Below are 15,306 nucleotides of genomic sequence, written 5' to 3' on the forward strand. Positions count from 1 at the left end.
TCAGTATGATGTCTCAAATTATAACAGTGAATGCTACTGACATTCAGCTTTTTTTAAAAAAGTCATTCTATGCAACTGAGATCTTGAGCATAGTAAAAACCGTTTTACCAATATTATAGTAAAAATCGAATTATAATGAATATTTTTTTTTAATTGCCATGTTTTTATGTAAACAGCAGATGGTGCTATAAATTACAGATGCCCTAAGTTGTCTTTCTTTCTTTCTTTCTTTCTTTCTTTCTTTCTTTCTTTCTTTCTTTCTTTCTTTCTTTCTTTCTTTCTTTCTTTCTTTCTTTCTTTCTTTCTTTCTTTCTTTCTTTCCTTCTATTTGTCTGTCTGTCTATCATAATTATTTTACCATGTTTTTCAGCCCCAAAACAGTCTCCCAGACATATTGATCTGGATGCTTCAGGGGGACAAAAGAGTGGCTTACCACAGAATCCCAGCCCATGAGGTGCTCTTCTCTCAGGGTTACTGTGGCAAACACTGTGGTCAGCTACAAACTGTCTTCATGAAGGTGTGCATGCTACTGAGCAATGATTTAAACAACATGCTTTTTCTTTAAAACTTTTATGTTTGGTATTAAAAACTGTTTACATCTACTTATGGCTTGTATGTTTTAGTTCCCACAGGGTGGTAGCAAAGACAGTAAGATCCCAGCACAGCTTCGAGTGAAGGTCTGGTTCGGTTTAACTGCTGATGCCAAGCATTTCAACCAGTTTTCAGAGGGGAAACTGTCCGTGTTTGCAGAGACAGTAAGCAATTTCTTAAATCTATCTATCTATCTATCTATCTATCTATCTATCTATCTATCTATCTATCTATCTATCTATCTATCTATCTGTCTGTCTGTCTGTCTGTCTGTCTGTCTGTCTGTCTGTCTGTCTGTCTGTCTGTCTGTCTTCTCATATATTGCTCTCTCAACAAGATCTATTTAAAGTCTTCGCTCACACCCATGTACACAGGTATACCACCAGGAGGGTTTTCAAAAACATAAAACTATTTTGTGCACTCATAAATCTTGCTGATGCTGTTGATAATTGAGTGTCAAAAGGTACTCACAACTTTATTGTACTAAAGTAAAGAGATTTGCAGATAAGTGGAGCAGCTACTGCTACTTAGTGAAATGGACAAATAACAAACATTTTCTACATCCCAGTTTTAGTGTCTTATAGTCAGAGGTACAGGTACAGTAGGTACAGTACTTCATTACTGTGCTTAAGTAGATTTTCTGGTATCAGAACTTTACTTCTATATTTATTTTTCGGACAACTTTTTACTTTCACTTATTACATTTTTACACAAATATCCGTACTTTCTACTTTTTACATTTTAAATCCAGACTCGTTACTTTAGTTTTAATCTATTTTGTGATCAATGCTTCTTTTTCTCACTGACTGCCATTTTCAGCCCATCAACCTATTTCCAGTCATTGCGTGGCTTTTTCAATCTACCACTGGTGTATCATTACCTGGCTCTCACACTCTGGCTATATAACAATGAGCAGTCAGAAAGCAACAAGAAGTTTAGCTAATGTGGATGAGACAGAGGGGGTCAGGAAGTTTCTCTGCTTGTGTTCTATATGATGGTTTTTCTGCCTGGATACATTAATTAGGTAACAAAACTAGAAATTATTTAGTATTAATATATTAGTATGATATGAGGTCCAGTTACCAGTGTGACACTAAACAGGTAGTAGTAATGGCTACTTTTTACTTAAAAACATGTCAGAGCCCAAACTTTTTTACTTTAACTTGAATGAAAAAGTGTAGTCAGTACTTCTAAAATTCTAAAAACATGTGTATCTTCTGTATTCACAACGCCAACATTTCTTTTAAATGTCTGTTACAATGTAATTTTCAATATTATAACAGAAATCAAAATAGTTTCTTATGGATAATATTAAAACCTTTTGACTAGCAAAATAAATGTTCTTTATTAAAAAAAATGCTCTTTCTTTAAAAAAAAAAAAGTCTGATTACATTCATTTTCCTTGACCTTCCACATCTTAATTAACACTTTTGAACTATCGTAATTTCCGGACTATAAAGCGCACTGAATTTTACAAATATTTGTATTTTTAACATAAATAAGCCGCACCTGTTTATAAGCCGCAGTCCACACTAATGATCTTTACACAGGCTTTAACGAAAGACACGTTACACACGGTATAAAGGGTAAAATATTCTTTTAGGAGCATAGCGGTATTTTGGGAATAGCCTGCCACTGCATTTTTCCAGTATTACTGCATGTGTGCAAGACGAGGATTATGTCCTTATTATTTTCTGATGCTGATTTCTAAGTTTCTTAGACTAACCCGTAACGCTGTTGCCAAGAAAAATAAAAAAGCATTAGTTTTGGAAACCTGTCTGTGCTTATATGATTTCTGTTGCAACTGGAGTTAGTGAGCTCTCCCTTCACCCAGACTCAACGCGTTACAACGGCTTGTATCTAAACAGTAGCCGACCAGGAAAGTCATTGTTCACTGTCTTCCTCCTTCCTTTCACAACTATTTCTCTCAGGAGTTTATCTTTTGGCATCGTCGTGCGTTTAAAAAAAAACTTTTTTTCTCCCGATGCCGTGCAGCTCAGAACACAGGTGAGGTGCGTTTTTTCGTTTCCGTTTGGAAATTTCATTGGTATAATGTTATGGGGTTCAGTTTTTTTGGCTTGAAGTTTGTGAAACCAGGAAAAACCCAGGAAAAATGCATAAATTAGCCGCTTCGTTGTTTAAGCCGCGGGGTTCAAAGCGTAGGAAAAAAATAGCGGCTTATATTTCTAAAAATACGGTAATACATAGCTTTCACATACGATTTACTTTTTATTCAGCTGTGTAGCAAATATTATTTACTCCATTAACTAGGTGCTTAAGTTCATCTGCTTTTTAGGCAAATAGTAACTGTAATTGCACATACTGTATATAACTGCATGTGAAAAAAAAAACATGTATGTAGTCACATGAAATAGACTACTGTAATAAATTCTTTGTTAGCAAGCTCTTTGCTTACTCATCTGGCTATCCAAAGCCAGTCAGTAACACAATGCTTCGGAATTACTGTTACTGATTTTTTTGTGTTTTACATGTTTTTTCCCCATTCTGTTTTCTCTAGTATGAGAACCAGACTAAATTAGCTCTGGTGGGAAACTGGGGCACTACAGGGCTCACTTACCCCAAGTTCAGTGACATTACCGGGAGAATAAAGCTGCCCAAGGAGAGTTTTAAACCCTCGCCAGGCTGGTCATGGGCTGGAGACTGGTACATCAACCCAGAGAAAACGTAAATACCACACTAAACTCTATTGGCTTGCTTTCATTCATGCTCTTTTGGACAAAAAGGATCACTTTGCATTTGGACCTAGCATGCTTAAGATGTTGGCCATTCGTTAGAGCTCTAAGCTATTTAGAGTAAGTACTGAGTGTACTTACTATATAAACAGATACTAAGCGTGGTCTTAATTGAATAATCCAGTGTATCCTAATTAAGCTTTATTGACCAGATGTTGTTTTTTCCCCCATATTTTTATGTCACCCAGCTTGTTATATGATGTGGATGCTGGACACATGACTTTTATGGAGGAAGTGTTTGAGAATCAGATGCGGCTGCCGGGAGGACAATGGATCGGCATGCCAGAAGGTTACACAGATGTGGTGAGCATATAAAATTTTATACAGTTGAACAGGATTCGTCTTCATATAAAGTTTATGGATGTCTACAATTTGGTTTTCCAAACTGAAATGAAGGAACTAATCCTGACCCAAAGTAGCCCTGAAAACACTAAAGATTAAAGATTAAAGATTAAAATACTGTTTTGTGTTTGTCCACCGGGGACCAGAATGGAGAGAAAGCAGTGCCAAGAGATGATATTGAGTGCCCTCTAGGCTGGGTGTGGGAAGATGTGGAATGGAGTAAAGATCTAAAACGGGCTGTAGATGATCAAGGTATAGAAACTGTATAATATTGTATTATTTATAAATGTTGGACTATATGATATTGAAATCACATTAAGGGATAGACATCGTGGACACTGTTACTAAGTTATAATAAAGTGTACTAAGTAATTGTTTATAAGAACAGTTTTATCTGAAATAATCCAAATTGCTTTTCCTAATTACCATTATCCTAAGGATGGGAGTATGGCATTACCATCCCTCCTGACCGTCGACCTAAATCTTGGGTTCCGGCTGAGAAAATGTACCACACCAATCGCCGGCGTCGCTGGATCCGCCTTCGTCGCCGAGACCTGCAGAAAATGGAAGCACTCAGAAAGGTACCACATTGCTATCTTTCCATTCTTGGTAGAATCCTGGTCATATGGATTACATAAGTGCAATAAAATAACTTTTCCTCACTCATTTAGGGAGCTAGATAAAAAAAAAAACTATAAAAAAAAAAAAACACTTCATCACTGCTCTTTACTCTCAGTTTGATGCTCCATACATGCTGTCTAAGTTCAGGGGGATTCTGGGAAATGTCAGTGTGGTGGGATGGTGAGTGGAGTTCTGTAGAGAATTTGGCAGATGAAAGTGGGGTTCTGCTGGGTTGTAGATGGAGGTTGAGAGGACACCTAATCAATCACACCATCTGACACTAATCTGAAATCGATCCCATGTCTCTAATCTATGAGTCTTATTCTGCTTTGGCAAGAAATCTGCGGCTCATCCAAATTTAGCATCTTACCACAAATATGCCTAATGTTAATCATCTGTGGAAAAGTAAGTGAGTGTGTGTGTGTGTGTGTGTGTGTGTGTGTGTGTGTGTGTGTGTGTGTGTGTGTGTGTGTGTGTGCACGCACATGCAAAGGACAGAGAAAGAGATTCTGTTTTTAAAAATCTGTGTGTATCCTGAAACCCCCATAGCTAAAGCACACGTGTATTTTTAACAATGATGTATTGTTGAGATTATCTTTTCGATGATGGATGAGACAAAGAAGCTGAGGGATAAAGAGGTACACTGGAAACCGCTACAGGATGAGTCAGGCTGAGAGAGAGAGAGAGAGAGAGAGAGAGAGAGAGAGAGAGAGAGAGAGAGAAATAATGAATATAGTCTTTATTCATTACATTTCCTATGTTCTCCTCATGGTGGTGCTCTGAGAGCACAGATATAAAGAATCTTTTTTAATCCCAGAGCTGTTGATTTAATGCTGCTCAATACGTGTGTGTGTGTGTGTGTGTGTGTGTGTGTGTGTGTGTGTGTGTGTGTGTGTGTGTGTGTGACCTCCAACAGCAGTGTCCAGATGAGTCTGAACGGGAGGGTTGGGAGTATGCCTCTCTCTTTGGCTGGAAGTTCCACCTTAAGCAAAGGAAGACAGATTCGTTCCGCCGTCGTCGCTGGCGTTGCCGCATGGAGCCTCTGGAGAAGACTGGACCGGCGGCCATCTTTGCCCTAGAGTGCTCACTGGTAATTAGAGTGAATGATTAGCAATTTACACAGCAGAAAGTTGGACAAACTGACCAGAAGTAGTTCATAGACAATAAAAAAAAACAAAACAAGAATGTTGACATTGAATAGATTCTTGTGAGGTACAAGATTTTTTACAGAGGTCTGGCAATTGCATGAATGGGATGAAAGGTTTGTGTGCTTATGAGAGAAAAGAAACACTAATCTGAGTCATCAACATCTAGAATTCTGCCTTAACATTCTCCAGTCTGAAGCAGGAACGTTAAGGTAAAAGTTTGATTTGGAGACGTTGAGTAAAAAATGGGCATAAATTACTTTGGGATTGGATAATCCTGAACTGCTGAGAGTGACAGGGCAACCAGTGGTGAAATAAGGCCACTATGGGAGACTAATTACCACTAAATAAAGACAGATCTGTGTATGTGTATGTGTGTGCAACGGAAAATGTGTGTGTACAGTACAGTATGTTCACTTGTTTCTCAGGCTCCCATTCTACTGGGTCCGTTGTGTCACATTCATTCCAGGCTGCTCTGGCGTGGGCTGTGATGTGGGCTTGGCTGGATCCGATCGCTCTGAAAGGAGTCGGGTCGGTTATTGAAAGTCCCTGTTAATGCAACCAGCTGTGGGTCGGGGGATCCCCCGGCAGCTCCTGTACTCACCAACTCTCTGTACATTGGGCACTAATAATTACATTTAGAGTCTGGTTTCAAGGTCATTGCCCACCCAAGTGATGATCATAGTCACTTATGTTTTTCTTTTTTGAGGGTTCAAATGATCTTTTTGAAATTCCAACTGAAATTGGAAAAATATTTTTCCAAATGAAACATTTCAAGATGGAAGAATACTTGAAAATTCATGTACTTGGATGACTTTCTTTAATCAGGAAAACCTATTTAGAAACGGCGCTGTGGCTCACGTGGTGAAATGAAAGTGGGAGGAAAATTGTGTTTGTAATATGAAACAGAAAAAAAGTTAATTGACATTTGCAATTTTTATTTACACTCACTTTTGTGTGCACACAAACAGGAAATCTAGAGAACCTTAGGAAGTATGTTCTGTAGAGTATTTTACCATGAATATTATTAAAACATTATATTGCAGCATTTTTTATTCAGTATATTAAATTGTATATGACGGTTTACCAGATAAAAATTGCTTAAGAGTATGAACAATACAGTATATACCTCTTAAAAAACTTGTGTTGAACAAAATGTTGAGCATGAAGACCTAATACACGGCTCTAAAATGCATTATCTCCGTAATATTTCAGATCTTTCTGTTTATAATTCAGCAGAGCTATGCATAATTCAGCAGAGTACGGACTGAAAGTCTGGATTAAACTCTTTGGAAAGTTTAAAGGTCAAAGGATCCTGTGTTGCATTTTTCTGTTGTGTTTTTAGATGGAATTTTCTAGATTATGATTAACATGGCAAAACTCTTAAGCACTCTAGGGTTAGGGTTAGGGTTGCTCTATTTACTTCTGATGTCTCTATGCTCTGAAGCCAACAAGCAAACTATGTTGGATTGGCATGAGCTGATGCTGGGCACACGCTAGTGGTTAAGCAGTGGTTTAGAGCTTGGAGAGCTGGTTCCTCACTGTGGCACAGCCTTGTTTCCGTTATTTCAACCAGTTTTGTCATTTCTCTCTGCATGTGGAGGTACCACTCTTGCTGCATACAGTACAAATTCTTCTCTACTATAGGCATTTGAAGCATATAAGATCTGTTACTATTCCATGATCTTCGAGCTGTGGATGGCACATGAAACTGGACTGTTTCTGTGACCACTGGAATGATGCTGTTATATGAGCCAATTCCACATATGAATTTGGTGAATTCCAGCATTAAACTGCCTTTGATGCAATTTGGTCTGCTGTAGTTTTTGTGTATTTTATTTGTCATATCCTTTTTTTTGCCGTGACTGGATTAAACTCAGTTTATTGTTTTAAGGAACAACCTTTTATTCCCCTTACAAATAAGGCAATAAGTCATGCAAGTCAGCAGAACCTCAGATGACACAGCACTTTCCCCCTTAAATTATACACACAATTAGACGCCTTTCTTCTTTTAATGATTTTTCTCTCTGGCTACTTTATTTGAAATTCCAGCACCACGAGGTGGTGACGTATGATTGTTTAGTGCCAGTGGTTTGTGGTGCAGATGGAGTTGCCCTCTTACTAACTGGCAGCATGCAGATCATTAACACATTCTCCATTACACTCATGGTTGGAATTGTGAGATATCTGATCCAGCATAATAACTCTTTGTTCTGCTCAAACAGCCAAAACATGCAAGTCTTGTTTACATTCAGGGAACATATGACTGGATAATTGGCTCAGTGTCTCAGTCTAATGTTTCTTTTTCTGTCCATTAGCAGAGCAACATGACTGATGACAAAAACGATGATAAGTCTCTCACAGCAACCTTTGGTGTCAATCGTCCCAATATCTCATGCTTCTTTGATAGTAAGTAGCTAGTTTTTTTTTTTTTTTAACAATCCTTAAGTATTGAAATACAACACTTAGTGAAGCACTCATTCCTGCATTGTGTTCCAGGTGGAACGCGCTACCATTTGCGCTGCTATCTGTATCAGGCTAGAGACCTGCTGGCTATGGATAAAGACAGTTTCTCAGGTGGGTCAAAATCATACGTCATTGTAAGTTTTGTACGAAGATTAGCGCTAAAAACTTGGTATTTAAAAAAAAATAAAAAAAATTGATTTTTAGTGTTAAAAAAGAGCTTTTAGTTTTGAAGCAGATGTGCTTTGTGGGAGCCAAGTGCAGATGTGTTTTGCAGGAGCTGCTCTTGTGCAAGTCTGCCATTTATTATAAGCATCTGTATTTGTTTGTCAAAATGCCATGTGTGTAGGCTATGCCACACCCCGGCTCTGACCTTTTAACCCTGTATCCCTTTGTTATTTCTTAGTCTCCAGGGTGGCTAAATAACACTTTCTTAATGTGAGCCACTGTTGCACTGTACCAAATATCCAGACCATTGGCTAATAATGCTGTACCACATGAGCTCTGTGCTAGGTTGTGATGCCAGGTTAAATGTAGGCTATGGTTTGCATTTCCTTACCAAGCATGCTCATACTGCTTCATAGATGGGATCTACTGGTAAGCCTAATACGATGCACATTGAAGGCGGTATGTAATAGAGGTGGAACTTTATGTATCCGCTGTGTTTTAAAAAACAAAAAAACAAAAAGGTCAACAATGCTCAGTATAATAGAAGGGTTTTATAAATAACAAAATCATAAAAGTGAAGTCTTGTGAGACTCAATTTTACCGTACCCATTGCTGAGTTTACGTCAGAGAGAGTGAATTATGGTGCTTGGCAAAGACTAGGATAAAGCAGTTTTGGTAGAGCTTAGCCCTGAGTGTAGAGAAGCACAGATGATTTACTGCTGTGGACACAACAGAATGCATTGTAGTAGTGAAACAAAATGTTGCTCTTGAATAGTCTTTTTGTTTTTTGATCTAGCCATGATGCACTTAATAGAAGACATATTCTTCTGCTTCAGATCTGATTTTTCTGCTTTAAGATGAACGGAAACTGAATCAGTGCAAATATTGGAGTCATTTGTGGACTAATACCGTAAAAGTAACACCAATAAGTGACAGCAAGTAAACATCAACGTAAATTTAAAAGAACCTAGAAGTAAATATATTAAAATTTGTTGTTCATTAGGTACAGGCAAGCTCCTTTGAGGTCATGTAGTTATGGGTTATTGACGGTAGCTAACATTGGTGCAAGCGTCTCATTTTAGCGGTGTCGTGGTTTGGCTTGTCATACCTCGTATCCTTGGAAACAAGTACCAAAGCAAGTGATACTAAAGCGTGTGTGTGTGTGTGTGTGTGTGTGTCTTCACTTGTGTGCAAGTACATGTGCACAGACATGAGGATTACCCTCATACCATGACGTATATTCGTGTTTTGGTGGAAAGGGATTTGGCATTATGAGTTTGGTTAGCTCACTAGATACTAGCGTTGATATAAACACTCAAACCATGCTTATCATGTGGAAAATTCTTGTCTGCGATCCATGAGTGGGGCTCCAGATGTTGAGAGAGAGCAGTCAGAGCTACTGTTTTACTGTAATCATTTTGGCTACCTAATGAACAAAGACTTTGCTGCGTTTATGTATTTTAATTTTTTTTTATATGGGTTCTATGAAAGCGATGAAATAAGAAAAGACATAATAATTTTTCTTGACCACTAAAGAATGGTAGAATGGGCAATAGCTTAAATAGCCATTATTTTTCACATATACACTACAGCACAGTGGAATTCTTTCTTTGCATATCCCAGCTTACTTGGAAGCTGGGGTCAGAGCGCAGGGTCATCCATGATGTAGCACCCCTGGAAAACAAAGGGTTAAGGGCCATGCTCAAGGGCACAGCTTGCCGATACCTTGAATATGCCGATACCAGCACCCAGCACTCCCCTACTTCAATACTGCTAATAAATAATTGGATTTTAAAGGAGTCTTAATCAGTGAAAACAACATACCATTTGTAGTTTGTTGTTTTAACACACTGCCAGTAAAGTCAAGGCAGAAAAATATAACATATGTAAACTACTACTAATTGGTTTGATAAGGCTGGCCCTGTTATTATATTCTAGACTAATAATAAATCTAATCAAATAGATTTTAGGTAATACATACAGTATGCAGAAGTTTCTAGCCATAAGCGAGACAAGGCTAGAACAGACCCACACCAAATAAACCGATGTGATTTAACCCTTAAGTATTTATTGTGCATAAATCTGTCACAGAAGGATCCATAAGCCACTGTGTGTGCTGTGTCATTAAAGCACTGTTATCACTTTTCATAGTACATGGTTATCACTCAGTATAGAGTTATAAATCCAGCATAAATCTGAAAAAACAAATGATTTGAGGGAAAAACACTTTACTGTTCTTTAAAAACAGATAAATTGGTGCATTAGAGAGGTGTGGATATTGCATGTATTATTTTTCTGTTAGTTTTTGATGGGATAATGGAAATTGAGTAAGACAGCTTGTGTGCTTGGGACTTCATTTCAAGCCCACAGACCATGATGAAAAAAAGGCAGATCTTTTAAGAAAATATAAAGCCAGCATAAATTACCTGCCGTTCTGACTACAAACCTTTAGGAAAATTTAGGGTCAGTTACCAGCATAGTAGTACATTCCCAGAAATCTGGGGGAAAAAAAGGTATAACTCAGGGCAGGACTGGAATCACTTGTCCTGGGTGGCTGAGATGGATCTGTATAAAATAAAATGATGTGCAACAATATTTAAAAAGGAGCAAAAATATGACCTCCAGCCAAAATGTTATCCTCTGTTATAGTGACCAAACTGCAGAAAGCCATGAGTAGACATTCCATGTCCCAAACTCAATTATTCACTCACTTTCAGTGACTATTTTATCCTGGGTGTGGTGACAGTGGATCTGTAGCTTTTCTCAGAAATACAGAGCAGGAAACAAGAATAAACCCTGAATGGGATGTCAGTCTTTCCCAAGGCACTGTGCATACACATAGTCATACAATGAGTGTTAATCAGTGTATCCTCTGTCATGTTTGGGAAATGAAGGAAACACTCACATGTGGAGAGCATGCACAGAAGCTCCACATAAAAATTAAGGTAAAGCTCAGGATTGAATCTCAAAGTTGCAAGGCAGCAATCCTACTTGATGTTTCACCATGTTGCATTACCAAGCGACACTGCATTACCATTACCAGAACATTAAATGTATCCAAGATGACTATAGTCATTTTCTGTTAAATAAAAAAAAAAAAAAAAAAAAAAAAAAAGTTAATTCTACAATATTATCAATGTTTACTAATAACCAACCCCTATTGGGCATTCACAATTCAACAGTGCTGTGGTATAAGGGAAATATATCCTTGCAAGATACACAACACATACCATAATAATGCGTTTTGCTGAGAAACTCTGACAACAAAAACTCACACCTCATTGTGAAAGTCTTTTCAGGGTTATTTATTTGGAACCTTTTCTAAAAGAGATACCCACTATTGTAAGATTCTATGTGGAACCTGTAGGGGCTCCATCCAACCAAATATCGTTTTAGTTTTACTAAATGAATATGATTTTTTTTTTATGAGTCTGTGGATTTTCTTGCAGTGACCACATCTGCCAGTGTTTGGGCCCCTGTTGTGGAATCTGACCTTGACTATTTGAAATGGAATTAAAATTGGAAAAGAAATAAATTCATATAATAATATAATTATAACCCACAGACTTTGACTCTAGGATACAATATTGAAGAACAATATCTGCTCTTAAATATTTGGTCTCGATAATGCCATAAAAATGTGCCAACTATGAGCGATTAAACCCAATATTCAACATGGTGTCTTGTGGTCAGCTACAAAATGCATTTATTTATGACCTGCTTGTGGGTGCTGTTTTTATTTTTTCCAGGCATCCTGATAAATTTTTAAGAATATAAAAATGATACACTGCACTTGACCAAGCCAACACTATACTGTTGACAGATTGCAAACAATGCATATTGGCAGTGCCTCCTCGGTTGTCTGACTGCACAGCAGTACTCTTTAGAGGCTTGCATGGTTGAGTCATACACGTGGGCGGCCATTTCTGCGCCGCTGTCCAGTCCCACAATCCCCTTAGGAGGAGTGTTTATTTACTCTGTGCAACCCGATTAGCCCTTGCCTGTATTTATTTCCCATTGACTCCTGGGTGATGGTGCACGCTTGAATTACTTATGCCTCTGTTTATTTGAGCCATAATGTTTTGTGGGAAGGGATATAAGTTTGTGTGTATGTGTTAATCGGAGCTGGGAAAAAGCAGGTCCGTTTTCCCTTTCGAGTGAAATTGTCTCATTGAGAATGAATTAGGTGGATTGTAATAATAAACTGAGACTGTCCCTTCACTTTCTGACATTCCTAAGCAAGTTATGTCATTCAGTTTTATTGTGGGTCACTCTTTGGTACTCTTTGGTACACACAGGCGCGCACACGCACACGCACACTCACACTCAGATACACACTTGAATAGTCTTGTATTTGGTTGACCAATGTTCAAACAGTTTCGTTGCAGCAGATCTCTGGGTCTATCTGGCTATTTTCACCACTTTAGTTGGCACTGTATTCCTGACTTCATTGCCCTTATTATATTATCAAAGACAGAAACACCACAGTTTATTACGCTCAGTGATGCATTAAAAGAAGAACTTTCATTAAATACTAAATCACTGCCTCAGTTTTAATGACAACCAGGCCTCTCGTTTTTTTGCGGTTGCACATCCTAACACTGGCAACTGTTTCTTTCCATTTTATTTGTCTATCACTGTGGCACATAACAAAATCACCATTATTAAATTACAAAAGTAATCCATTGGATGCTATTACAACGTAATGGAATTTACTGCCGAAAGGTTGTTATGGTATAGTTTGACAGTTTAATCTGATTTGCAATGCTTTGTTTTCAGAGATAATAGGTTCTCATCTTAACCTCTCCAGGTTTCAAGGACATATTTCACTACGTGTTACTACGAAGCACAATATCTTTGCCTAAATGTTCTGCTCTGATGCTGAATTTGACATTTCTTGGCAGATCCCTACGCCATTGTGTCATTCCTGCACCAGAGCCAGAAGACAGTGACCTTGAGAAACACACTTAACCCCACTTGGGATCAGACTCTTATCTTCTATGAGGTGGAGATCTTCGGAGATCCTAACGTGACAGAGAAGAGTCCACCAAACATTGTGGTGGAGCTCTACGATCAAGACACTTATGTGAGTTTACAATTTTTGTGCGCAGATAAATTTGTGCAAACGACAATATTCCTGTAAATGTATTAATGCATATTGGTGCAAATGGATGCTTTAGAAATTAAACCATTGTTTACATAGTCCATTAAATTACGAAGACAGAACAGGAACTGTAACTTTGGATTTTGACTGTAGTTAATGTCAACAGTCTGCTACACTGACTCAGGACTACAGTTTGCACCTATCACCATCACTGCACACCTCAACATTTATCTGTAATAAATGGATATTCAGTGCAATCCAAATGAGGACGGGTTCCCTCTTGAGTTTGGTTCCTCTCATGTTTTCTTCCTTATGCCGTCTCGGGGAGTTTTTTCCTTGTCACAGTCGCCACCGGCGCTTATTAGGGACAGACTTACAATCTTAAAGTACATCTTATTCATTCTTTATCACAACATTATCTGTGTAAAGCTGCTTTAAGACAATGTTCATTGTTAAAAGCGCTATACAAATAAAAATGAATTGAATTGAATTAAATAGTCAGTTTTCTGGATATATATTTTAAAACTATATTAGCACCTGATGAATTAACTTAAATATTTACTAGATGAAGAACCCTTTGGTTTATATGTAATATAGGACAGATAATAACAAGAAATTATAATTTTTATTATGATACGTTTACCTTTGACTTTTTCATACAGGGGGCAGATGAGTTCATGGGGCGCAGTATATGCCAGCCCTCTGTGGTCTCCTCTCCACGTCTGGCATGGTATCCCATCCTAAAAGGTGACAAAGCAGCTGGTGAACTACTTGCTGCATTTGAGCTGATCCGCAGAGATAAGGTAAACCCTACCATTGCTATCATGTACTATGTTTTTCTATATTATTCATGTTCAGTCTTCATTATTGATAATTATTGTGCCATAGACCAAAATATAACTTCAAAATAGTGTTACAAGCTTGACTTCAAAGTGAAACAGAAAAGTGGTGGTGCTTTTGTTGTTAGATGAGTGTAAACTTTTTCATGAATTGTAGGATGAATCTTTATGGTGACACAACCAAAGCGAGCAAAATTGTTGGTGCTCTGGAGGGATAGCAAATCAGTAGCAGTCACATTAACAATATTGCAACATTGCTATGAAGAAAAACCTCTCACATTATTAGAAAATGTAAATCATTCATTAAAAATTACTTATCAGGGATTTGAATGGACTAGAGGTCTTTGAGTTGTAAAGATTAAGTGGAATATCTCAATTATAAAACATGTAGTGCTACTCTTTTTAGTGGTTTAGCAGTTAGGTTTATCTGTTACATTTGCTAAGAAGCATTACTTTACAAAATGCACAGAATTCATTTAGTAACTTCCAGCTTTTTTTTTTTTTTTTTTTTTTACTCGGCATAGCATTTAGTATTAGTTAGTACAAAAACCTCAGTAATATGCATGACTACCCACTCTTAAGTTGAAAAGTTCAGAATCCTTCAGGTTTGATGTAGATATTTTCTTGGATTCGGGCAACCTTTCTAATGTTTGGCTAAGAAATGTAGTTGCTTTTCAAGTGCTGTATGTTTTGATTTGAACACTTCACCTGTGAGGTTTGAAGCATAGAGTCGTCTGTCATGTGAAGTGTAATAGAAAAAAAGTATTGTAAAATGTGCTCATACTGTAAGTTAAAGAACAAATTCTACTTACCAAAAAGAAAGAAAAAAACAAAACCACAAAAAATGTAAATAAAAAACCAGGAGGAGCAAATGTGGGACTATAAATACAGTACAAGCACTTGTTCATATGTGTACTGTTTTGTGTTTTAATATTGCTCTGGACATTAACCTTTAATTCATTTAGGGGAAGTCTTTTCTTTTTTTACATTGTGGTTTTGCTCTGAATACTGCATTGTGTCCACGTTGGGGAATTGTTTGTATATATCTGTGTGTGTGTGTGTGTGTGTGTGTGTGTGTGTGTGTGTGTGTGTGTGTGTGTGTGTGTGTGTGTATGTGTGTGTGTGTGTGTTAGTGTGTGTGTGCGTGTGCGTGTGCGTGCGAGTGTGTAACGAGGGCGACTGGGTCCCAGGAGAATATTGTGTTCGTTTTGATGAGTGCTTGTTCACATGTGAACAGGCTGCATTCCCAATAGCCACAGGCTAATTTAATAATGTCCCAT

At 37.7% G+C, this 15,306-nt stretch overlaps 1 protein-coding gene across 16 annotated transcripts in view; it reads left to right on the forward strand.

Annotated features, from left to right (window-relative positions):
* Nucleotides 1–15,306, forward strand: part of dysf (dysferlin, limb girdle muscular dystrophy 2B (autosomal recessive)) — a 78,890-nt gene that overhangs the window by 25,779 nt on the left and 37,805 nt on the right. For 13 of the 16 annotated variants that reach the window (XM_083542315.1, XM_083542306.1, XM_083542307.1 and 10 more), the window contains 11 exons: nucleotides 371–517; nucleotides 624–755; nucleotides 3,110–3,276; nucleotides 3,533–3,647; nucleotides 3,833–3,938; nucleotides 4,125–4,267; nucleotides 5,224–5,397; nucleotides 7,771–7,861; nucleotides 7,952–8,029; nucleotides 12,988–13,169; nucleotides 13,850–13,990. In XM_083542315.1, the coding sequence (XP_083398441.1) occupies nucleotides 371–517; nucleotides 624–755; nucleotides 3,110–3,276; nucleotides 3,533–3,647; nucleotides 3,833–3,938; nucleotides 4,125–4,267; nucleotides 5,224–5,397; nucleotides 7,771–7,861; nucleotides 7,952–8,029; nucleotides 12,988–13,169; nucleotides 13,850–13,990 (1,476 nt within the window). The remainder of the gene's footprint in view (nucleotides 1–370; nucleotides 518–623; nucleotides 756–3,109; nucleotides 3,277–3,532; nucleotides 3,648–3,832; nucleotides 3,939–4,124; nucleotides 4,268–5,223; nucleotides 5,398–7,770; nucleotides 7,862–7,951; nucleotides 8,030–12,987; nucleotides 13,170–13,849; nucleotides 13,991–15,306) is intronic. The other 3 variants (XM_083542316.1, XM_083542312.1, XM_083542308.1) reach the window with 1 other exon arrangement.

Source organism: Silurus aristotelis, assembly GCF_946808225.1.
Source record: "Silurus aristotelis genome assembly, chromosome: 5".
Classification (NCBI taxonomy): Eukaryota; Metazoa; Chordata; class Actinopteri; order Siluriformes; family Siluridae; genus Silurus; species Silurus aristotelis.